The 27,263-nt window shown below is 36.8% G+C and overlaps 1 protein-coding gene across 1 annotated transcript; it reads left to right on the plus strand.

Moving 5' to 3' along the window:
• On the plus strand, positions 1 to 25,922 carry LOC124454274 (P-selectin-like). Its single transcript, XM_047005099.1, has 9 exons — positions 1 to 25; positions 2,923 to 3,311; positions 4,209 to 4,325; positions 6,316 to 6,705; positions 8,499 to 8,621; positions 15,518 to 15,640; positions 17,273 to 17,377; positions 17,579 to 17,643; positions 25,583 to 25,922. Exons 2-8 carry the CDS (start codon positions 2,972 to 2,974, stop codon positions 17,605 to 17,607), a joined length of 1,227 nt encoding a protein of 408 aa, XP_046861055.1. The 5' UTR covers positions 1 to 25; positions 2,923 to 2,971; the 3' UTR covers positions 17,608 to 17,643; positions 25,583 to 25,922.
• The last annotated feature ends 1,341 nt before the right edge of the window (positions 25,923 to 27,263 follow it).

Raw genomic sequence — 27,263 nt, forward strand, 5'->3', positions numbered from 1 at the left:
GCATTGCATTTGACTCAAAACATGGGTAAGGCGATATTGAAATTCTTTTATTTACTTGTAAGCGTAAAATTAATAAACTATGTCAATCTATTGGAGGGTTTTCTTAAGTAAGGTAAGAGTTTTGTTTTAGAGACGGTGTTTTAATTTAATAGAAAAGTTGAATTTTATAAGTCCGTATTATGGTTTGTTATTTAAAGGTGTAATAATAAAAAAAATATCGATTTTTCAGGGAAATCGAAACTCGCTTTTTTCCGAGGGAGCAAATATTAAGTATTTTGCTGGCTACAAAGAAACATAAGTCATATAGTTCGACAGATTTTTATTAAAATCAACGTCTTTCGGAGAGATTTTGCCAGCAAAATTTTATTGCGTGACTATAAGGCATTTCAAACAAATTGCAATAATGAACACGTTTCGTGTGATTGTTCAGCACACATGCGGTAGAAAATAACATGCAGATTCTGAAATTTCAAAAATCGACAGCGATATTTATGTTGAGCAACCAAAGAGCTTTGAGAAAAAAGGTAACAACGGAGTGATCAATGTTTATATATGATAAAGTCATTAAATGAAATAAAACAGAGCGGTAAAAACTGAAATAAAATATTAAATAATTATTTTGGACATAAAACTTTAGTCAAATACTTACAGAACCTTGGCTTTCCACAACCTACAAAAAAGTAGTACAACTTCACTGTGCAACTTAGTGTTGTGCATTTAATTCCATTGCTGGCTTTGGCTAGCCACCTAAGAGGGCTTTTCTTTGTCAGAAAAAGCAATTTGCTTGACGCCTCCATGGTAATCAATTGCTTAATAAGATATGCCCCACACTAAAGATTTCAACAAAGTGGGAGCATTGTTTGTTTCTATACTGTGCTCTTTTGTATACTTTTTTGAGGCAGTGTAAGAGATGTGCAACAATCTCAATACGGAATGGCAATAAAGTTTTAAAATATTCACGAATGTGGTGAACGTAAAGAACCTCAACTTTTCGTTTTGTAATGAAGATAAAAAGAACTACACACATTCCAACGTAGTTACATCAAAAATATAAAAATGGATTTTAGTTTTCAAAAATGGGGCAATTTAAAAAAACATAATCAATATATCAAATTTTTAGTTTTTCAAGCCTTCTTTTAACTTGCATTGAATGGCAGAGTATCTTGAAAAGTCGAGAGCTGCAAATTAAGTGGCTGCACACTTCCCTTTATTAAATCCATTCACACATCAAATCAAATCACCTGAATGAAAAATCATTCCACGACCTTTAGTTCATGCAGTATTTCTTAGTGTAGCTTAGACAAACGTTAGGTCTGTAGTTGCTCCACTGATGATGAAGCTGAAGATAATAATCATGTGATTAAAAAGAAATTGGCTTAAAAGCCTTGTGGAGTGAGAACTTTCTGAATATGTTATAAATAATTTACGACTTTAAAATAATTTCCTCTTCTAACGATTCCTATGAACTCTCCATTCACGAGAGCCTTCTAATCAATAAATACAAGCCTTCACTCTTCGTGCAAGGAGGTTCCATTCCACTTAACCTCTCTTAAATTCAATAAATTTTACTTCCCAACTTCTTTATCATGTAATCCATTTGACACCGCCTCCTCTAGTCGTAATTTAACATCTTTTGTAAATACAATATCTTGTCTTAAAATCTCATTATAAATTATTACTTGCCTGAATATGTCTATCGTAAGGACGAAACTTCTGTATAAATTCAATTTTACAGCTTTTGGTCTATTTCTATAGCTCTAATTAAAACTTTATGTTAGGCATTAATTGTTATCATATTACAAGAAAAAATTAACAAAAACCAAAAGAACGGTAATATATACAAGAAAGTTTTTAAAGAGTTCGGGGAAAGGTGCAATGAACGACAAGAAGACATGGACTTTGCTGTTACTCAAATGCGTAATACATTTAAGAAATGTATTGAACAATGCAAGTATGCTGCGATGATAATCAAAACTGCCAGTTGCATCAAACATTTTCCATAAAGTAAAGGCCATAGTGTTCCAGCAGTTTTTGCAGCTTGTCCAATCCAAAGATTCGTTAAAACACGAACATGACATGGCGATAGAATTATCATTTTCAAATGATACGAATAGCGCTATCTCCAGTGTTAATCTATTTTTGATTTTTCAGAAAAACAATGAAAAAATTTGACAATTAAAAAGAGAAGGTCAAGATAGTTTTAAAAAATCGTTTGTCCAAACAAACTGAAAAAAAAGTATCAACAAAAGACAATGTTTTTGAAGCTATAGCTCTTTTAAATACATTTGTGGACGATGATTCACCCAAGGAGTTGCTACTTTTCATGCAAGATGAAACTGAAAAATTAAGAAAGCTTAAAATTGAAATGACAAAGGTTTTTCTTAATTTTAAATCTACATTAAATGCTGCATATCATTTACCAACACCAAATTTTCAATTCGAACAAAATTTCCATGCATCACCTAATTTTCAGCATTATCAATTACCAACACAATTCATTCAGCAGCCACTCTAAACTACAGGATTACTCATTCCGACAATAATCTCAAACAACACCAATCATTATAGAAGTTATGTGAATAAAAATAACATATTACATTTATTATTATGTTCTGAACCACATGCAAAGTTTAATTACTTCATATATTTTAGTTCGGTTTTTAAAAGAGAGATTTCAAATGATAAAGATGATTTTTTCCTGTTAGTTAAAATAGCTTTATGTTGCTATATTATCAAATTTTATGAATATGTTCCATTAAACCGTCTGTATATGAAGGTAGTTCTAAATACTTTGACAACATCTTTGTCTAAACTAAAAAAATATTCTATCTTTCCTTTCTTGCAAATATTAGCCTGCCAATTGTTTATGTATTTTAGCACGTATAGAGAAAACTAATGTACAAAACTAATATTTTTATTAAGGTATCTATTCTTGGCAGAAAGTACAGAACGTTTCTTATGGTTATGGAACATGACTGCAAATAAACATCATATTTTTTCAGTTTCACTTCAGTCAATAGCACATGATCTAACGCTTGACATGGCTAAAGAGAAGATTTATTGGCGAGTTTCAAACGGAAATATTTCTTCTTGTGATTACTACTCCAATAATGTAACTGATTTTGGAACTTCAAGAGGTCCCATGGCATTATTTGGGGATTTCATTTATATCATGACTAGTGTTGGACGAAGTGCCGTTAGTGTCCATAACACAACAGATCAACATACGAGACGTAAATATATTCTTCCTGTAAACGAAGCTTATCTTGATTTGGCTGTAGCAATACACAGTATCACTCTTGACTCAAACGGTAAATATTTACCTATTTGACATAATAATCTAAGACATGCAAAAACTCCCGCGTTAATATTCATAAATAAGAAAGACGTTAAAAAGTTCAAAGTTACATTGCCTTGGTAAACGGTTGTTCTTCCTTCCAAAAATATAAAAAATTTGATGAACATTAAGTTCAAAGTGCAAAGTGTCTAATTTGGACGTTTTTGCCGTTTGTCTATTCTTATGAAACTTCTTGAGTGCTAAATTTACGTCTTTATTGTTTCTTACATCATTTAAACAATCACTTGGGCTGGAAATCATTCTTAAATAAAAAAAAATCATGAAAATAGATTGTAAGACAAAAACGTCCAAATTGAGCATGTTGTGCAGTGAGCTTAATGTTTATCAAATGTCTTAAAATTTCGGTATATTGCAAAACAGAGTTTAAACTTTTACATCTTTGGATTAAACTAGATTTGAAACTTTTCATTTTCTTTGTGCATGCTGTTCAAATTGAGGCGATTACGAAGTACTCTCATGGTTTTCGAGATTAATTGTTTATTCATTTTACTTCAAATAAACAAGGCAAAGTCATGCCAAAATACATGAGCTTTGACACATTTTGTGAGAACTGCTGATGAATTGATAATTTTCTGAACATTTTTTAATTATCTAACTTCTTTAGTATATCCTTTATAGTGTCCCAAAAAGCCAGCATAATTTGTTCATACTCTGTAAATTTTCAACATGTATTTAATTATTTTGTTTTTACGAAACGCGCGAACACCAAAAATACCAACATTGCATAACAAACTTGCTTGCTGGGTACGTCAACGTGCATACTAAGTGACAAATTGTGTTCTTTGAGGAAGAATATGTTTCGTTTGAAATCCCTGGTTGATTTTATTTTTAATTATATTGATCGATATAGCGACAAGCACTTTTCACTTTCCTTTGTGTGGACCCAACACATACTATCGTAAAATTAATGGAACATTGAACTGCACGTGTATGGAAGGATACTCAGGGGAATGTAACTCGTGCAAAGGTATGGATTTATTACTGTCTTTATCAAGATTTTTATCACCGATCATGAATAAAGAGCATCTCTGTGCAGTTTTAAAACTTTGTTCTTTGTTGAGAATCCTGAGCTGTTCTCTGTGCTGTTGCTTCTGTGCAAGGAATTTGCTGCATCTACATTTTACATGTAACCACAAAATAAGGCTCACAGCCACACATGCAAGTTCATCATTATCAATACAATCAAGCAGGAAATCAGTAATAAATTTATGAAAAGCTTCAATACACTTAAAAATTCCTCAGCACACAAAATTGAAAGTGTATGGTTCTCTAAATGACAATAGCATATGTTAGCATTAACACATTTTGATTTTCTCTACATTAAGGAGGGGGTAGGGTTAGGGTTAGGGTAAGGGTTAAGGTTAAGTTTAACACTCGTCCTGAAGTTAGTAATCTAGCTATGGCCCTGCTAACCTAGATACACCATATTAGACATTCTTGAGTTTATTATTGGTTTGCTTTCGTAAATTAAGAATTCTGTAAATCCAAACTTTAAAAAGCATTTTAACAGACATGCTTCCAGAACTTCTAGAATGAGTGCACCTCAATAATATTACATCAAATGTCTTCAACCAATGGATTGTAGCTTTATGAACTCTTTCCAAGAACAGACAAATATGGCCGTTGTCTGATTACTTAGTAGGCTATGTTGGCTGAAGCTTACATTCCCGCGTTTTTAAAAGTCCTGTTCTCTTTAAACATAGTTTTTACTCTTTGCCATTATAGATGAGATAAATGATCAAAATTGCAATAATATATCCTCTTGGAAACTGTACGATATACTATTATAATGCTCTATGTTCTATACATATACTATTATAATGCTCTATGTTCGTGAGTTTATCTCGTTCAAAATTTAAATTTATTCTATATTGTTTACACTATGAGTAACAAAACTGAAGCAAAGGCAAAGGAGCATAAGCAACGGAAACGTCCTCAAAAGTTGTATCACTTAAAGCCCCACAAATTTTTCTAAGCTTACAGGCCGCGCAATTAGTCATCTGCCGCTTAGTATGGGTGGTATGCACTGATAATGTTCATTCATTCATATCTTGTTAATTTTCGATGTAAGAAAATTAGGTTTTAAAGTTAAGCATTCACTTCCTATAAAAACCTAAATAAGGAATATTTTTAAGAGATACAATAAATAAGGTCAAAAAATGTATGTAAATAATGTGTAATAACGTTTTTCAGTAGATGGCATTAAATTTCAACTGGTTTAATAAAATTTCAAATGACATTCTTACTATTCAATTTAACGCTATTAGAGTTAGACTGGAATTTTTTTATTCAGACATAAAAAATTTCATGTAAGCACACATTACAATGAAATTGACTTTAATCTGGAAAATTAGGAATGTTATTTGAAATGGGCGTAAAAATGAGGTATATTTGACAGCTTACCTCAAGTTCATTCACATTTTTGGTGTTATGATTTCCTTATTTTAGTATTTTTTTCTCTATTACAATATTATGGAATGAATTAGATTTTAGTCTAAAACAGACAGTTGATTATGCACAATATAAATACATAACAAATCCACATCAACATTTAACGATTATTATAACCATCCAATTAAACACGAAGATTTCCCTTTATAAGTAAAATGTCAAGTGTTAGCCGGACTACATAAGTTTCACATCAATTTCTTTTTTTTCTTTTAAAATTTCTATACAATTTTTTTAAGAATTGTATTCTATTATACTTTAATCTGCAACTTGTGGCTACTCTACAAAACCAGCTCAAAGACCCTCCTCATTCCTTAAAATCCCTTAAGGTATTGAAAGACTTGTTTTAAAAAACATATGTCTGCAAAGCACAATCCTGCCTGTTTAAGCATTTTTCGTCAGCTTTTACAGTTTAAAAGTGCATATTAAATATTCTATTCTATTCGTACAAATCATTCCGAAAACAATTACTTGTTATTGTTGTCTTATTTATTTTTTCATTCGTCTAGCAAGCTGTCCTTCTGATTGGTTGCATATAGGATCATCTTGTTATTTCTTCAGTGCAAAAGTAGCAACATGGAATAAAGCAAGAAAACTTTGTCAACAGAAGGGAGGAGATCTTGCTCTTCCAAAGAATAATGCTGAGAATAATGCCATTTCAAGAATCATCTTGAGAAAAGGCAGGGAAGGTCATTTTATTGGTTTGTATCGCAATAAAAGCGACAATCAGTTCTACACAGTTCAAAATGTCAAGCCCAGTTTCACATTATTCCATCTGGGAGAACCTAATAATTCTGGTGGTGTAGAGGACTGTGTTGTAATTTATGACACGTGGAATGACGTTGATTGTGAGCGTCCCTTTAACTTCATCTGTCAACGTGAGAGACGTAATTTAAACTGTGAGTAGCTTCTATAATTATCAATACATTAGGTACTTTACATAAATGAACTAATTTGTGGTAAAATTGGTGCATTCTTTAGTTATTGTTTTCCTGCCAAAAAATGTTAGAAATAGATAACTCATTCGACCATGTAGCAGATTGTTGAGCACTAAAACCGTATTCTGAACTTTTTATGCAACTAAGACTGATTCAATCAATGGCCAAAGGTGAAGTGTTAATGGCTTGAAGACAAATAATTCTCTTATCGCCAAAACTAGTTTAACATATTCAACTAATATTAATGTGGTACCAAATTTGGCAAATCTGAAAAAATGCAAGTATATCTTGGTTCATACTAAGAGATGTCAATTCAATAAAGAAATGTTATGCAGGAAATGGTCACTTAAATATCAAAAATAATTGAGAGTTATGTTTAGTAATAGGTTTGCCCGAGTAAATATGTCAAAAACGGAGCCTTACATGAAGCTTCCCCAAACTTATATAAATTCAAAAGACCTGCTTTTAGGCAATAATGAAAATGCCATACCTTCTTAGCCATTCTATTTACATAACTTCTTTGTCCGTCACGCCCTACTGCTGATCACATTAGGTCACAAAACTTGAATATTCGCACATATATGAATTTTTAACCCCCCCCTGTAATCAACGTTCTACTTTTGGACCTGGTCGTAGCCAACCTGCTTGTATTTAGTCTTGTTTTGTTGGTTTTTCTGTGTTTATTAACTTAGAAAACAATGAATTTGAAAATATTGAATAATCATTGTCGTCATTGATATGCATATCTTGATTGAATAATATTTTTATAAAATTTTACGGCAAGATGCAACGTCTCCAAATACCGCTGCTTTTCATACCAAGATATGCATATCAATGACGACATGCTTGGATCAAATATGATTTTTCCACTTCTTGTAAAAAAATTTTTCAAAGGATTTATTGGAGGATTTTTCAAAGGAGGTAAATCGTTGAGCTTGTTTGGTATAGATGATATGCTTTAATTTCATATAACTTTGTTAGTCGATGCATTTTCTTTTGCAAAGATAATCCAACATCTTGACTTAACAAACTTAAAATTTACGACACTTGCAACGGCAGGATGAGATAATTAATATGCCCCTGTTGTGGGAATTTTTCCAAAGTTAATCTCGTTGCTTTAAATGGTTAAACTGTTTTTCGTTTTTTTATTAATGATGAAAATAATTCAAAATAGCAACCGTCGTGGGTACACGTCACACTTCATAATTCATAGTCCTATTAGCTATGTAAGAACTAGGTTTGATTTATATCATAAAAGCTGCCAAAGCAATCCCACTACCAGATTTAACTTTCTTTATGTGTGGTTCTGCTTGTAGCTCTTCGTGAGCAATCTTCTATCATGTACAGTAAATTATCGTTAATTAATGTATTATGTTGATAGAGTCATTCTTGTTGTCAAAAATCAAACGTTGTCTGTATGATTTACAAAAATATTTGTCTAAACGAGTCTATAAAGTTGTGTTAAAAATAAATTACTAATACATACAGTCCCAAAAATCACAGATCTCACTATACTCTCATTTGTTACAAAATTTATTTGACGCTTTAGATGTTGATTTGTTCATATCAAATACATGTATTAAAATTTTAGGACAATTATGTTTTTACATTCTCGTAAAATCAATTAAGAAATATTCAAACGCAATAAATTAAACAAAAAATTTCATATTTATTTATTACACATCTTTAAATTAGACATAAAATGGCTTAATTTATGGTACACATTTTCAAACAGCTTTATTGTGAAACATTAGATATGGGCGAATGTCAGTCTTCTCCTTGTGGCAAAGATAACTTATGCATAAATTACCCAGGCTCCTACGAATGCCTATGCTCCGTTGGTTACAATCTTGACAAATCCAAAAAGAAATGTATCGGTAAGTTGGTCTTTCTAGATTTTTTAACTTATATTGCAAGCTTACGTGACTTCATGAAAATTCTTTACTGTTGAATATTAGAATTATAATGTTTAAGTAACCATTTTAATATAACATAACCAAATACAACGTGCAGTGCAATAGAACAGAATAAGAATACTAAAGATATAGAATGTCAACAAGACAAAGAACCTAATATAAATATAAGTGTTAGTGCCAAAGTCCATGATCAATTATCCAATCATGTATCATCATTATTGATATGAAGTTCCTGTATCATATTAATCTAATAATACGTTTATATCCCAATACTCCCACTTAATGATTATACTTGATTCAGTTGAATGTTAATTGTTCTTTAATCTTGATAACGCCTAACATGTTCCTGAATTTCTGAAAAGTATCTTTACCAAGTCCTTTTGTAAATATATCCGCTAGCATATTCTCACTGGAACAATATTTAACAGAAATGATATTAAATGAAGATATGATCTTCGCACTTTGCTGGACAATTTAAGCAATCGTCTCAGGACCTGAAAAAATCAGGTGACTCAACGGGATTCGAACCCATGACCTCTGCGGTGCCGGTGCAGTGCTCTGACCAACTGAGCTATGAAGTCACACAGTGGTGAGCAGGTCAATATTGTTGGGCTCATGTTTTCTCGTAAAAGGAATGTCGTATGAATGTTTTATGCAGTGCGGTATTTGAAATTAAATGAAGATATGATCTTCACACTTTGCTGGACAATTTAAGCAATCGTCTCAGGACCTTAAAAAATCAGGTGACTCAACGGGATTCGAACCCATGACCTCTGCGGTGCCGGTGCAGTGCTCTGACCAACTGAGCTATGAAGTCACACAGTGGTGAGCAGGTCAGTATTGTTGGGCTCATGTTTTCTCGTGAAAGGAATGTCGTATGAATGTTTTATGCAGTGCGGTGTTTGCACTGCACCGGCACCACAGAGGTCATGGGTTCGAATCCCGTTGAGTCACCTGATTTTTTCAGGTCCTGAGACGATTGCTTAAATTGTCCAGCAAAGTGCGAACATCATATCTTCATTTAATTTCAAATACCGCACTGCATAAAACATTCATAAGAAATGATATTCTCATGAACTTTCTCTCTCACATAGTGGTATGCCACATCTATATGTTTTGTCCGAGAGTGGAATTTTGGATTTCTTGATAGCTCAATAGCCCCTTGGTTGTCTTCATAGATGATGGTAGGCTCTTGTTCCGTTATTGAGATACTATCCAGAAGTTTTCTCAACCAGACTCCTTCTTGGCATGCTGTACTTAAAGATACATACTCGGCTTCTGTTGTTGATCTTGCAACACATCCCAGTCTTTTGCTGCACCAACTCACGGTATTCCCATTAATTTGATATATGTACCCTGATCGACGTGTCACTATATCCCCACCCCAATCTGCATCTGTATATCTTGACAATATTGGATCATTGCCATCTGTGGTAAATTGTAGACCATAATCCAATGTACCTTGAATGTAACGTAGGATCCTTTTAACGCCTCTCCAATGCTCTAGTCCTGGTTTTGCATTTAAACTTTGATAAAGTTCCAACTGCAACAGCTAAATCGGGTCGACTTATCAATGTAGCATAGTTTAAGCATCCAATTGCCATTTGATATTGCTTCACATTAACTGGATTCTCACCTTCACTTAACACTTCATACTTCTTTCCAAATTCAAGTGGTGTTGAGAGTGCTTTACAATTTTGCATGTCGAATCTTTTCAGTATTCCTTCTGGATATTTCTCCTGATTAATGGTTAATGTTCGCAATGTTCGATTTCGTTTTATACTCGTCCCCAGCACATAATGAATCTCACCAAGATCTTCAACATGGAATCTATTTGCAATTCCCGGCTTTTCTTTTTCCAACATCTCAATAGAATTGGAGAAATGGAGCATGTCGTCAACATATATTGCGATTATGACAAAGTTAATCTTGCCATCTTTGGACTTTACGTATTTGACATATACGCAAGGATCTGCTGAACTTTTCTTGTACCCATTTGAAAGCAAATTTTTATCGATAGAGGCATTCCAGCACCTTGCAGCTTGCTTTAACCCATATATACTTTTATTAAGCTTGCAAACATATTCAGGATGATCTTTGTCAACAAAACCATCAGGCTGCCGTAAATAGATTTCTTCTTCTAATTCTCCTTGAAGAAATGCAGTTTTTACATCTGTTTGATGTATTTCCCAATCACACATGGTTGCCACAGCCAATACTGATCTGATGGTATTATATCTTGCCACTGGAGCAAACACATCTTCGTAATCTACTCCATATGATTGAGCATAACCTTGATCAACTAATCTTGCCTTAAATCGTTCAATTGAACCATCAGCTTTTCTTTTTACTTTGTAAACCCATTTACTCCCGATTACGTTTTTATTTTCTGGTAAAGGTACTAAATCCCAAGTATGATTATCTTTCAACGAATTGTATTCTGAGATCATCGCGTTCTTCCATTCATTCGCATGTTCTCCAGTTGTTGCTTCTTTTATATTGTTGGGTTCACTGATGTCTGCAGTTAAGTCGCTGACTGTGTAACATTCTTCGTCGAATTTTTGAGGTACTCTTCGTATCCTTTCACCTTTCAGTTATCTAACCTCATTAATGAATCTCTCTTCGTAAGAATTTTCTCCCACTCGATTGCAATCATCTACTTTTCTTGCATTAACGTTACCGTTTTCATGTTCAGCTTTTCGATCTTCTATTGATTGGCTTTCATCATTGCTATTTACAGGAACATCATGCACATTACGATTTTCTTCATCTTCAACGAGTTTTTGCTCACGCTGTTTGTTTTCAAAGTTATAAAATTGCTGCTCGAGAAACATAACGTAACGACTTTTATAAAAGTTCTTCGACATTGGATCAAACACCTTAAACCCTTTCGTCCCATCAGGATAGCCCATGAAAATCGTCTTAAGAGATTTTGCATCCAACTTTTTCCTTTGCTCTTTAGGAATGTGCATATATGTTATGCAGCCAAACACTTTCAGATTACTTACATCAGGTTTTATCCCAAATAGACACTGATAAGGAGTTATACCGTCCAAAGCAATTGTTGGACTTCTATTTCGAAGATAAGTTGCTGTATTTACAGCTTCAGCCCAGAATTTATTGGGTAGACGTGAGTGCATCAACATAATTCTTGCTGATTCCATTATCGTACGATTCATGTGTTCTGCAACTCCGTTTTGCTCTGGGTTATACGGAACAGTCGTTTGATATGTGATACCATTGTCCTTTAAAAACGACTCAAACTGTTTTGATTGATACTCACCACCGTTGTCTGTGCGTATAATCTTAACTTGCTTACCAGAAATATTCTTTGCATAGTTGAAAAACTCTTTAAACTTTTCCAAAACTTCGCTCTTGTTCTTCAAAAAGTATACTTGTACATATCTGGTGTAGTCATCGATAAAGGAGACATAATATCGAGATCCACCAATGGAATTCTCTTGAATCGGTCCACATACATCACTATGTATAATTTCGAACGGTTCCTTAGCTCGTTGTGAAACGCTTTTTGGAAAAGAGCAACGATGCTGTTTTCCCAACACACAAGCTTAACAAACTGATTTTCACCTGTTACATTGCCAAGTCCATCGACCATATCATTCTCGACGAGTTTCATTACATTGTTTATTCCAAGATGTCCCAATCTGCAATGCCATAAATTCAAATCTGAATCAAAGCTTTGTTCTTTTGCAACATTCATATAATGCTCGACAATTTTCAAAATGTACAGTTTTCCTTGTAGTTCTCCCACTGCTAACATATTTGAATTTCGTCGAATGTTACAAACATCGTTTTCGAAAGAAACAATAGCTCCAAGTCTTATCATCGCTCGAACAGATAGTAAATTTCTATTTATGTCAGGTAAATACAATACATCCTGCAAAGAGATGTTTTTGTTTCCGTCGCCAAGAATAGCTTTTACCTTTTAAGTTCCTTTGCCATACGCTAAAATAGAGCGGTTATCTCCAAGGTTTACTACACACGGTTGCTTAAACTCTACGTAATTGCATAAGCCTTTCAAATCGTAAGTCATGTGCTGCGTTGCACCGGAGTCGATAATCCAATCTGAATTCCTTGTAATGTTTGATGAATTTGAAATCAACGCATCACCATTATCGATCTCGCTATTTTCTTCGTTTTCTGCAAGCTGAGCAGACTTGTTTCCCTTGTTGATTGAAGATTTGCCACTGTTTGGAAACTGCTTCGTCTTCTTCTGCGGACAGTCTTTTGCTAGATGCCCTTTCTCTTCACAAATGATACACTTGCCACGAAAGCCTTTCTTTCGATTAAAAATGTTCTCATTCTGACCACCACGTTGTTTCCCACCTCGAAACTTGTTACGTTGCACGGAAAATGCATCCTCTTTTCTGGTCTCGGAATCTTTGGCTCTGTCTTCATCATTTAGTATCATGTTTTTCACTTTCTCATAAAAAAGTTCATTCTCACCAACAGCATCCAATGCCGTTATTAATGGCTTATATTTATCTGGCAAACTAGCCAACAGGGTCATTGCCAGTTCCTTATCATCGATACTCGCGACCATTTCTTTTAGTTGCTCGTGTAATGATTTTAAGTTGTTTATATGCTCCAACATATTCCCTCCAACATGAAATTTTGACGAATAATATTGCTGGCGAAGACGAACCTTTTGAAGTAACGATTCCCTGGCAAATTGACTTTTCAAAGCGTCCCATGCTTCCTTTGCCGTTATCGTTTCTCTCACGTGCACTTGCTGATCAGGCTCGATAGCCAAGCAAATATACGTCCATGCTTTTTTCGCGGAGGAATTGAATCTCCTTCGAACATCAGCACCGGCATCGTCGTTAGGAGCAATCGCAATACCTTCGGCGAATTCAAACAAGTCCATGCTTTCCAAATATAACCGCATATTGAAAGCCCATGACCGGTAGTTCGTGCCTTTCATATTTGCGAACTTAAGAGCGCTATCCGAAAAAGACATTGCTTAAATTTTAAATTACTTATCTTAAGTAGGACAGTTTGCGTCCTGGGCCCATAACCTATTAGAATTATAATGTAACCAAGTAACCATTTAAATATAACATAACGAAAAAAAACGTGCAGTGCAATAGAACAGAATAAGAATACTAAAGTTATAAAATGTCAACAAGACAAAGAAACAAATATAAATATAAGTGTTAGCGCCAAAGTCCATGATCAATTATCCAATCATGTGTCATCATTAGAGATATGAAGTTCCGGTATCATATTACTGTAATAATACGTTTATATCCCAATATTGAAAACTGCTTGAACTGTTAAAATTTGGGAAATGCTTGACAAGATCTTTTGTTCAAATGCACTAATTATTAGCTAACTCAAGAAGGGCGTTTCTCGAAAGTCTCTGCTGATTAAGTGAATTAAAAGCTAAATAGATAACAATTCGTGGTTTATGTTACATTAGAACTGACTTAAGCTTGTTTAAAGTAAGCATTTTATGTGAAACCAACATAAAGTTGGCATTAACTTAATTAGAATTCAATTTATAAGTAAAGACAGGGAAAAGTGGTTCTGATTGGTCAATAGCTGTGTTCTCATTAGTCTATGCAAAACAGATATGAATTCAACCAATCAAATTAATCAAATTGCAAATCGGTCATAAATGCATTTTAGGGGTAAAGTTAAAACGTCTGTTTTCAATTTGTCTGTTTCACTTTATTGTTGCCTTATAAAAGAAATAAATGATGTTTTCGTATTTGCACTGGCTTATGCAAACCTTAAAGACGTTTTGTGAGAACTTTCAAATTCTCGATCAGCTCTCAAGCTCTAACTTCCAAAGGTCTCCTCGGGGATGGCATAAGCCTGTGCAAACACATTAAGCAACTTTTATTTCTTAACTAAAGGCCACGTAATTGTTTATATTATTCTTAAGTTGTTGGTTTAAAATAAGTCATCTGTCATTTGAGTTATTGCATATGGTCAAAAAATTATGTGTAGTGCAAAAACGCAATTGCCATTTCTCATGTAGCTATTGATGAAAAGGCTAATTAATTATTTTAAATAAAGTTTATCAATCCATCAACAATGACAACAGCAAGCACATAAAAAGAACGTAGATTTGAGATATAGTAGGTTTAGTATTGAATTTTCAATTGAATTACTCTTATTGCAGCATTTTCCCCTGAATTTGAGAACAATTAGTTGTTGTTACATTTCCTTATAACTTTAAAATTTCTGACAAAAATCATCTGTGGGGTAGATCATCTTTGATCTACTATCTCCCTGAGACTTCTGTTGAATATGAAAATCTTTTAGTTTATGAAGTACCATCGAGTGGGCAATCAGTTTGAAATCAGTATAACGGAAACAATATTGTCCATAGTAATATTAGTTTTGACTATATTAGCTATCCGTCAGTGGAATTTACAAAAACTTTATAAAGTCTGCCTCGCCCTGACATCAAAAATTGTTGGTCAAGTGATTCTAAGAATTTTTTTGTAATAGTAGTCTCAACATTTTTGATTTATACCAGGTGATATGTTTCATATATGATACAAATGGTGTATGATATATGATGAATGAGTATTTTGGTGTGAATTTACTGAATTTTGTCCGTATTCTAAAACTTCAATCAAACTCATACTCAATTATTGCAACACAGAAATCCCGCTCCTACCAAGTAATGGCAATTTAATGTATTCAACAACGGCATGTTTTTTGCCAAAATATTTCAAATCATAGCTACGCTTAAAAATTTGGGAGGGGATTTTGAAACTTCATTCTGTGTGTGTGGTTAGGGGTAAGCCTTTAAAAAACAGGCATTTGTCATGCTGTTTATTTCAAGTTAGTACAGCTTTTTTGACTTTTTATTATTATAGATGCCAACGAATGTCAGTCTTCTCCTTGTGGCAAAGATCATTCATGCATAAATATCCCAGGCTCCTACGAATGTCGATGCTCCACTGGATACAAACTTGACAAATCCAAAAAGAAATGTATCGGTAAGTTGGTCTTTCTAGATCCTTTAACTTATGTTGCAAGATTACGTGACTTGATGAAAGTTCTTTGAAAACTGCTTGAACTATTAAAATATGGGAAATGATTGACAAGATCTTGTGTTCAAATGCAAAAATTATTAGCTAACTCAAGAAGGGTGTTTCTCGAAAGTCTCTGCTGATTAAGTGAATTAAAAGCTAAATAGATAATAATTAGTGGTTTATGTTACATTAGAACTGACTTAAGCTTGTTTAAAGTGAGCATTTTATGTGAAACCAACATAAAGTTGGCATTTACTTAATAAGAATTCAATTTATAAGTAAACACAGTGAAATGTGTTTCTGATTGGTCAATAGCTGTGTTTTCATTAGTCTGTGCAAAACAGATACGAATTTAACCAATCAAATCAATCAAATTGCAAATCGATCAGAAATGCATTTTAGGGGTAAAGTTAAAAAGTCTGTTTTCAATTTGTCTGTTTCACTTTATTGTTGCTTTATAAAAGAAATAAATGATGTCTTCGTGTTTGCACTGGCTAATGCAAACCTAAGAGACGTTTTGTGAGAACTTTCAAATTCTCGATCAGCTCTCAAAGCTCTAACTTCCAAAGGTCTCCTCGGGGATGGCATAACCCTGTGCAAATACATTAAACAACTTTTATTTCTTAACTAAAGGCCACGTCAATGTTTATGATATTCTTAGGTTATTGGTTTAAAATATGTCATCTGTAATTTGTGTTAACACATATGGTCAAAAAATTATGTGTAGTGCAAAAGTGCAATTGCTATTTTTCATGTAGCTATTGCTGAAAAGGCTAATTAATGAGTTTAAATAAAGTTTATCAATCAATCAACAATGACAACAGCAAGCACATAAAAAGAAAGTAGATTGGAGATATAGTAGGTTTAGTATTGAATTTTCAATTGAATTACTCTTATTGCAGCATTTCCCCTGAATTTAAGAACAATTAGTTGTTGTTACATTTCCTTATAACTTTAAAATTTCTGAGAAAAATCATCTGTGGGGGAGATCATTTCTGATCAACCATCTCCCTGAGATTTCCGTTTAATATAAAAATCTTTTACTTTATCAAGTACCATCGAGTAGGCAATCAGTTTGAAATCAATATAACGGAAACAATATTGTCCATAGTAATATTAGTTTTGATTATATTAGCTACCCGTCAGTGGAATTTACAAAAACTTTATAAAGTCTGCCTGACCCTGACATCAAAAAATGTTGGCAAGTGATTCTAAGAATTTTTTTGTGATAGTAGTCTCAACGTTTTTGATGTATACAAGGTGATATGTTTCATATATGATATAAATGGTGTAAGATATATGATGAATGAGTATTTTTCTGTGAATTTACTGAATTTTGCCTGTATTCTAAAACTTCAATCACACTCATACTCAATGTTGCAACACAGAAATCACGCACCTACCAAGTAATGGCAATTCAACAATGGCATGTTTTTTTGCCAAAATATTTCAATTTATAGCTACGCCATGAAAATTTGCGATTGGATTTTGAAACTTCATTTTGTGTGGTGGTTAGGGTAAGCCTTTAAAAAACAGGCATTTGTTTTGCTGTTTATTTCAAGTTATTGCAGCTTTTTTGACTTTTTATTATAATAGATATCAACAATTGCGAGTCTTCGCCTTGTCGCCCCTTCTGCTCTTGCTGTAATACTCCAGGCTCATACATTTGCTATTTGGGTGATTGTCGGGGTATTAACGTTGGTAAGTTTTTATAAATGCTCTATGACAAATGTTTTACTATCAAAACCGATAAAAGAGATTCCTGCAAAATATACACAAAACACTGAAGCGTTAAAATTTAACTGGTCTATGTAAGGTAGATGGCTACATTTTATCGGCAAATGAAGCATGTTGAAGTTCTAAAGTTCATCGTAAAAATTTTTCTTTGTATTTTTTTTCAAGGTGATGTGTGGCGATATTGTTACCATTAGTGATGTTGCCAAAAAATATAAAAAGGTTATACAAAGGTGAATTTAAAATTTTTCTTACGAGGTTCATGTATGAAATTAAGAACCTCATAGAATTTTTACTAAATTTCACGAAATAATTTCAATTCATTTTTTCATTTATGCAAACGAAGCGATATTTTTTGATTTCCCGCAATCTGATTGGATGCAGCAGCGGTCATCTTTTTACGATACCTAAATTATAATCTAAAAGTGATATTTTACCAATAAGTTGGTTGCAAAGCGAAATTTAAATTTCTAAAATTGATTTAAAAGCGATGTAAACTGTTAAGCGATGAAGCACAGTGTATTCAGATGAAAGTCATCATAGCAAGACCAAATTTTACTGTCCTGAAGAAGTAAAATTTGTAGAAAAAAAATCCAATTTTCTTTTCAATATCAAGCTGTGTCGGTTATTTTACAACGCAAATTTCTTTATAATAAAAATTAAAAAAATATGTTATTTACCGTTTAGGTCGGTCTTTACGGAAAAAATATTTTCACAAGGTCTTAAAGGCTCTGGTAAATAATATACATTTATTTTTATTTAGCGGTCCAAAGCGATATTTTTTTGATTTCCAGCAATTTGATTGGCTGCGTGAGCGGATAGCTTTTTACGCATATCTGCCCGTGGGCACAAATGATACTTTTTTGCAATGTTTTTGCTTGCGAATTGAAATGTAAATTTTTAAATATGATTTAAAAGCGATGTAAATTGTTGAACGAGTAGGCAGAATGTCATAAGATGATATTTATCATAGCCAGAGTGAGTTTTACTATCCAGACGAAACAAAGTTTGTAGAAAATCCAATTTTAGTCTCAACATATTTTTTGCAATGTATTTGTTTACGAAGTGAAATGCAAATTTTAAAAAATTGATTTGAAAGCGATGTAAATTGTTTAACGAGTAAGCAAGGTGTATTCAGATGAAAGATGTCGTTGCAAGAGTGCATTTTACTGTCCAGACAAAGCGAAGTTTGCTGAAAAGCATCCAATTTTAGTCACAACATTAAGTTGAAGACCTTGTGAAAATATTTTTTGGTATACGGACCTCCCAGCCGGTAAATACGTATTATACAGGTGCGGATCCATGGGGTATCCAATGTGGCACTGGAAACGGTCAGAATTCGACAAAAAACCTTGAAATTCAGACATTAAACATATATTTTCTTAGTTTATTCAGTTTATTGAGTCTATTTTTTAACCAAAAACACTAAAAAAAAGACACATGAAATGCACTTGTTGACGTACTCGAAATTCGCATTTAAGCGACAGATTTTATAAATCATCGTATTATTACGCCGTTTAGATTTGCCTAATGTAATCCGATTGTCCTACAAAACGTAACTCGATTGCTGTTCGGAGTCCAGTTTTGCTGCTACAGTAGTATACAGAGCGTTACCGCTGGCGCTATTCACCTTGAGAAAGCGTTGCCGCTGGCGCACTTCACCTTGAGAAAGCGTCGTTTCTAGCACCCCTCACAGTTTGAGGAGGAGTATACACAAATCTAAGCGCCCCAGCCCTAGCTCGCTTACGTACTTCTTGTAATTATACTAGCATAATTACAGCGAAGGTCAAACCCAGGACAACAGCAGGAGCCAAAGACGGCGCTGCCGGCAGCCAGGGGTCTAATATTTAGAGAGATATACTCTCATAGAGTAATCCAAATGTTCGACAGGCAAGAGGCAGGCAAGAACAAGTGTGCGTGGTTTCTACACGGAAAGCTCACCACATGTGGGCGAAGCTCCATAGGGGAATACTGTTGACTTCATATGAAGCGATTAAGGGAAGGCGGGCGACTTCCACAACCATGTCGTAAGTGGGGCGTCGGAACACAGGCAGAAACTATCGTTTGTCAAGCCTTCGGTGGAGATAGGGTGCATCATAAGCTCGTTTATAAACAGAAACAAGCAAGAAAGAGATTTGCTAGAGTGCTCGCCGAATTAATTTCGATTTAGAGAATCATCTCGCGTAAGATATAGCACTAAAATTTGAGAGACTTGAGATGAATACTGTCGAGAAACATCTGCAACTATATGACCAAGACGTAATCAGCGGACACGCACTGAACGCCTGTCTTAAGGCTCTTCAACCGCCCGCTAACCAGACACCCACTCCAAGAAATGTCATTCCGCCTATCCCAAAACCGCCCAAGCGCATGCCTTTGCTAAAACCACGCAAGCGCAGGCCCGCCGAGCCTACTGATGAGGAGATGAACGCATACATCAATGAGCTTCTGGTTGAATTTAAGCCACGACGCCCTACAAGGGCTACTCCCCCACCACCTACAGAACTTAAGTGGGATGAAACGAAGAACTTCAGCTATCATCTGAGAGCCTGGAAAATGCAGGTGCCGAAGGGGCACCCCTCCGAACGCAACTTGATGGCTATCCTCAAAAACGCCCAAGCCTGCATCAAACGCAAACTCGTCGAGGAACTATTAACTCTACGAGGAGTTAAGTTACAGTTGGCTGTAGAGGTTGAGCTTCGGAACGATGAAGCAAATGGTACTGAAGTGCTTCAAGGACCAGTGTTCCGGACAAAGCAGATCACGCTGCCACAGGCGCATGAGATTCCGCAAGCCCTACATGAAGCCTTCCCAACAATCCAGGAGAGATTGGTAAAGTTCACTCGGGAAGGGTCTTGTGGATAGTGGGTCGTGTCAAAACACTCTGGCTTGACATCGCTCACTATCAGCCTTTACGCTTAGACTCATGCCTTCCTCTCTTCACCGTGGTCAAGAATAAGAAGGCAATCGTCAACGTGAAAAACAAAGACGATGACTGCCTCCGCTGGTCTCTAAGGGCTGCGCTGTTTCCTGCAGCTAAAGACCCGAAACGGCCGGGCAAGTATCCCACTGAAGACGGTCTTGACTTCATGGGAGTGAGCGCACCCACACCACTCTCCCAGCTCGAACGAGTAGAACGTGAGAACGACCTTGCTATCAACGTGTACGAGTGGGAAGGCAGCGTCGTTCCTTGCCTTCTAAGCAAAGTAGAGAGAGCTCGCAAGACTGGGAATATCTTCCTCGTCTCGGATTCAAAAATTCCTGAAAAACACCCCTACACTTGGATCAAGAACTTCAACCGCCTTCTCAAGCAGAGTGGCCATCATCAGCTGCACTTCTTTGAGCGTTCTTCATGGCTTCACCAGGCAGGATTTGTTGGAAGAGCATAAGCTTGAATGTCAAGGCATCAACCAGGCCGCGGTTGCCATCAGAATGCCAACCCTTCATAATCTACGCAGACTTCGAGAACCTGGTTTGTAAGATCGAGGGCCCCGTGCTTAACCCCGAGAAGAGCGGCACCCAGCAAACTTCTAAAAACGAGACATGCGTCTACTCATCCACAGTCGTTCGATCGGATAGCGAAACTAAGCCGCCGCAGCTCTACCGAGGGCCCGACGGGGCCAAGCATGTCCTGGAAGCGCTCCAAGAAGAAGAGCGCAAGATAAAGACGCTGTTGTCTAACCACGAGCCTATGCACATGACAGGAAAGGACTGGGGGAGCCGCAAGGAAGCCACAAATTGCCACGTCTGCAGCAAGCCCCTTGAACGAAATTCCGTGCGAGACCACTGCCACATTACTGGCAAGTACTGAGGTGCGGCCCACAATGAGTGCAACCTGAAGTTGCGGCTCAGCCCGAAGACGACAACCATACAAGTTGTCTTTCACAACCTGCGGGGCTACGACAGCCATCTCATCAAGCAGACTATCGCAAAGACTGAAAGGAAGGTCACCTGCATCTCCAACAACGACAGCACCCCGTTTATACTCTCAAGCCTGGATGGCTTGGTGAAAGACAGAGACCTGCAAGACATGCGCATCACAGCAGACTACGAGCCGAACCTCCAGAGGCATACCTCTTGCTCCGGAAGGGGGTCTACCCCTACGAGTACAAAGACAGCTGACCCCGATTCGACGAGGACGCCCTCCCGCCGAAGGAGGCTTTCTACAGCAAGCTCACCGGCGAAGGCATCACCGACGGTGACTACGCCTACGGAAAAAGGGTCTGGCACGCCTTCGGATACACAACCTTCGGCGACTACCATGACCTCTACCTTTGGACCGGTGTCCTCCTCCTCGCTGACGTCTTCGAGAACTTCCGAAAGCCGTGCCTCGAGCGATACCGGCTAGACCCGGCCCACTATTACACGAGCCCGGGCCTAAGCTTGGACGCTCTACTCAAACACACAGGTGTGCAGCTCGAGCTGCTTACCGACATTGACATGCATCTCTTCATTTAGGAGGGCCTGCGCGGTGGCATCAGCATGGCCAGCAGGCGCTTCGCCAAGGCCAACAACACCAAGGTGCCAGACTACGATCCGGGGAAGCTCCAAATCTGGATCCAGTACTACGACGCAAACAACCTGCACGGCTGGTTCATGTCGCAGCCGCTGCCGACAGGCGCGTTCCAGTGAGTCGGCCAAGAGGATGTGAAAGCGGCCCTGAACCAGCCTGTAGATGCAGAGAAGGCCTACATTCTCGAAGTCGATCTAAAGTACCCAGAAGAGGGTACTGCACGACGAGCACAATTCATATCCGTTAGCGCCAGAACACCTGAAGGTCGACAACGCGTGGATGTCGGATTACCAGCAAAATCTCCCCAAACAGATGTATGGGGGTGCGTCGCACGAGTTCGAAAAGCTGGTCTCCAATCTGCGCGACAAGGCCCGATAAGTCTTGCACTATCGGAATCTGCAGCTCTATCTGCAGCTTGGCATGCGTCTGAAAAAGATCCACAGAGCGCTCCGCTTCGATCAAAGCCCATGGATGGAGCCCTACATCCGTAAAAATACCGAACTCCGGAAGAAGGCGAAGAGTGACTTTGGAGTCAACCTCTACAAGCTGCTGAACAACAGCGTCTTCGGCAAGACGATGGAGAACCTCCGAAAGCGTGTCGTTGTGAAGTTCTCCGGCCAAGCGAGACCGAGAGACTCTGCAAACTTATCGTCAAGCCGACATGCAATCGGCCTCTCATCTTTGGAGATGCGGGAGACCTCGCAGCCTTTCACATGAATAAAAGCAGTCTGCTGCTCAACCGGCCTGTCTTCGTGGGCATGAGCATTCTCGACCTCTCGAAGCATCTGATGTACGACTGGTACTACAACCATCTAAAGGTGTAGTACAGGTCGTCAGCAGAGCTCCTCTACACCGACACTTACAGCCTTGTCCAGGAGATCCAGACTGAGAACGTGTACACCGACATGAGACGCAACGCCGGTTAGTACGACACCAGCAACTACCCCAAAGACCATCCGCTGCTCAGCACAGCCAACAAGAAGGTGCTGGGGAAATTGAAGGACGAGTGCGCTGATGCGTCTATTGCTGAGTTTGTGGGGCTCAGGCCCAAGATGTACTCTACCCTGAAAGCCGGTGGTCTGGAGGAGCGCAAAGACAAAGGTGTTAAAAAGGCCGTCATGAAAAAGCATATCAGACATGCCCAGTACATTAAGGCGCTATTTGAAGCAAAGCGCTTCCGCCACGTTATGGATATGCTGCGCAGTCGCGGGCATCAGATCTTCGGCGAGCATGTCAACAAGACACCGTTGATCCCGCTGGACACGAAGCGCTAGATCGCAGCCGATGGGATCTCTACCCTAGCATACGGGCATAGCAAAGCCAGTGCCGCAGGCGAATAAATAATAAATGCGTAATTATGCTGATAATTAGTTCTGATGTGATAATTACAGTAGAAGAGCTGCTCTACGGCTAAGTGTAAGGTAGTACCTGGTAGTGAAAGCTATCATAAAAAGCGTTACAGGACCCCATCGACTAAGCCGGCAGCGTTTCGGTCCAAAAGGGCACCACTTGGAGCTCCTCGCGTACCATCGCGCGCTTGGGCCCATCACTCAAATAATACAACACAGGCTTCCCACCCTCAAACACAGCCCACTCGACCTGATGGGAGGTCACACTCCATAAAGGATCGGTCGCCCTACGCCGTTCGACACCCTTAAGTTCGCCAAGCGCATACAAATACCGCACTATAACATCCGATGGCAAGCGTCGCTCTTTGAAACCAATTGGACGAAGCACCAGCGCAGCGGGTTTGGCCTTAACGCTCTTCTTCCGACTTACAAGGGAGGGCTTTTTGCCTGTCAAACGGGTAGTTTCATTGTTGAGCGCTTTAACCACCTCAGTTAATCTTGAAACCCCATTCTTTGTTCCGAGTTCCGGGTTCAGTCAGCTCGCGATGATACTGGTAACCGAACAATCACTCCGCCAAAGTTCGGTTAGATCTTTCTACGATCCCCTGATCTCGATCAAATCCAACCTAACCCCGTCGAATCGTGACACCATTTTTATCACACGCTTTTTGCACAGCCCCGCGAAACTCCGAACCAGGTTCGATTTGTAAAACTTTAGGCCTTCGAACAGGCCCACGGGCATAAATAGACTCTAACGCCTTCCCAACCTGAGTCGCTGTCTTGTCTGTGATTGCCTTGGCCTCCTTATACCGTTTTTCTACGTAGACGACCGTCAATGGGTATTTGAATGTGCGTCTTCCGACTCGATCATGAGGAAGATACAAGAGATCGGCCTGGTGGACCTTATTCGGGGTGCTGATGTCAGTTTTAGGTCGGGGGAGGGCACTTTACGCTGGTGCGGGAAAGTAGATCTGCCAGATGGCCTGTTAGCCATTCATGAGCCTCATCCTCGCCGACGCCAGTATCTTTTGCCAGCTTTGGGATAGCAACAATACCGCGCCAGTACCCTGCAGGACTGTAGTACGCCTCTGCGAGGCGTTCTTCAACGCTTCCGTCCGTAGAAACGATTATTTTTCCTCCATTACGACGAGATTCTTTGGGAAAGAAACCTAGAAACAGCACTACCACATACACCAGAGCGCCCTGCAAGTCTGGGGTTGCCGTTATGATTTACAACTATACCACTTATAACTGGTTGCAGTCTTTTGCAACGCATACAAAACGCGACCGTCATTTTCACTTGACTATGTTTTAGTTTGATGTGTTGGATGGGGCATTTACAGAAGGATGAGGGCATTTACATGTTTTCAAAATGCATTTGCTTTGTGTTTGTCTGATACTTTAGCGTTATATAAGTCTTTCGTATGAGCTCCGAACGTGAGTTCAATGTACTAGAACGCTATTAAATTTTGTGATGATTTTATTCATTAGCGAAGAAGTTATTTACAACAGTCGTGAGTATTCTAATTTTTACAATTTATTTACAGGCTTTTTATATATTTGGCTAAAAAAGGTGCAGTTATTACAAGGCGGATAAAATACTTAAAATTTCAGTAGTTTTACGTAATAATAAAGTTAAGTGCGTAAGTTTAAGTAGCACGATTGAGTAAGTGTAAGATTGGCTATTTTCCCTATTGCTAATACATAAATCTAGATGAATAATATACGCACGTTATGTACGTCCCTACATTACTTCCCTTTCAGTATGTGAATAGCACAGCCATATTGCAGCAGCTTTGGGAGAAGCTAAGAATAATGCACACAGTTTTATGTATTCATGAATGATGTGTATGTTTTCATTGGTATCTGTTACATCCTGCATTATTAAATCATACTACCCTATTGCAAATGATTGTTTACCAGATTGGTATTCTCTTTGAACATTGCTTGCATTATCATGTTCCATGTATACTACTTCTTGCACACAGGAAGAAAGATGATGCATTAATTTTTTGTAGTGTATTGTATTGTTCTTTTTATTTTCATTGCAAAAAATGACGTGCTTCATCTTTCTATTGCTACCAAGGAACAATACTATGAATCTATGATTATGAGAATGGATTAAACTGTTTTGATTTATGGTAAGACTTGGCAAACACAAGTAGTAATCACAGACAAAATTTAAAACTGGCCAAAATTTGCGGATTTTTTTCCTGTTCAGATCATGGATAGGGTTTTCCTATATTCCTTCATATATACTGAAAGCAGAAAATCGCTTTTCTGAGAGTTAAATTTTATAACATATTATAGGGTATGACGAAAGATCCTAGTGATGGGGAATCATGTTAAAGAAATACACTAAAAACTTAATTCTAATCGAAGATGCTTTTTGTAGAATGTGTCGTGGAAAATTTAAAAGCTTATGTAGAAAATGCTGTGTGTTTGACATTTTTATCCTTTGTTGAAATGTATCTGTAATACAAAACTACGTGTAACAAGTTGTAATCAACCATATCATATAAAGTAAATGAACATATTATCATAATGTATAAAAAAAGTAAAATGATGAAGTTTTATTGCTGATAAGAATAAAATATTATTGACAAATCAAATGATTTACTGAATTACATTATCTTTGATAATTTACAAATCAAGCCGTAAGATTTTTTTAAGTTACACAAAGTTATTGCGTGGATTCCGCGAGACAATGCTGGTTATTGCATTAAAATAGATGACCACCAACCAGAGATGACCATGATTGCATTAAAATAAAATTAATAAAATCTTTTTGTGATGTGTTTCCAAAGGAGAGGCAAATCTCGACATACTTTGTAATTAAAAGAAATCTTGAAAAAATCAACCTATTGTAAATCTTGATATTCAGTTTTTCCGTTGGGACCTGTTAATCCTTTGGTTAATTTACCAATAAATTGATGCATTGTAGCAATCAGAAATGTCTGGAGTATGATATCGAAATAAAATTTAAGAATCATTTTGTCTCACTCAAAATGGATGACGATTTTAGAAAATGACGTCAGATATTGCATTCATGAATTATTATGTTTCTAATCATTTATGATTTATCAAACATCAAGCACAGCATAAAGTACCATTTCTTCAATTTCAATGCTTATGATCGTACAATGAATGCAAATTATAAATTATTAATGAAAACATTTCATTTTTTTTGAAATTTTCCTTAGTGCAGACTACAGCTAAAATGAAATGTTAATCTTTCTCATGACATGTATCAGTGAAGAACAGGTGAGCTATTTATAACTTCACTGTCATTAAGGTTATCTTTAGTTAGGTGTTTACATTTGACCTACTATCAATATTATTTTACTTTAAATATTTATAATTTTTATTAAAAATATTTATAGCACAAATCATTTACCGTCATCACTTTTCACCCACAGTTAAATAATACCAACAATACGTACAATGATTCGTTTGCAGTTAAGTTTGTATTTTACTATAAAAACAGATCTTAGCTCAATCAACCAACTCAGTTACCGTATTTACAGGTATAAGAAAGTGCGGCGCTCTTCAAATATTTGTTACTTTAGATGCGGCGCATATTCGGGAGACATGCTTAATCAAGGTAGGTACTCTTTAAAACGAGCTTTCAACTGTGTATTGTGTGTTGTAACAACAACACCTAACAAAAATTTTCCATGGATGTTTTAAAAATTTCGTGTAAAAGAAATCATGTCACAGCAAAATAACATGTAATGAAATTGAATATTTAATTTAATGACGTAGAAACGATAGTGTTAATCACGCCCGTAAAATGACCACTATTGTGTTTCATAGTTTCATCCGTGCCAGCAAATGTTTGTAACGATGGAAAACATCAAGGAAGAAAATTCAGAACGTTCTTTACTCCATACAGGCATAGACGTTTTTAAAAGCATTTTTATATTCGATTGCAATGAATGTAATCAAACTTACCGTATAAGGACACCCTTGTGATCATGACTTGATGTGT

Source organism: Xenia sp. Carnegie-2017, unplaced genomic scaffold, assembly GCF_021976095.1.
Source record: "Xenia sp. Carnegie-2017 unplaced genomic scaffold, XeniaSp_v1 HiC_scaffold_3, whole genome shotgun sequence".
NCBI classification, from domain to species: domain Eukaryota; kingdom Metazoa; phylum Cnidaria; class Anthozoa; order Malacalcyonacea; family Xeniidae; genus Xenia; species Xenia sp. Carnegie-2017.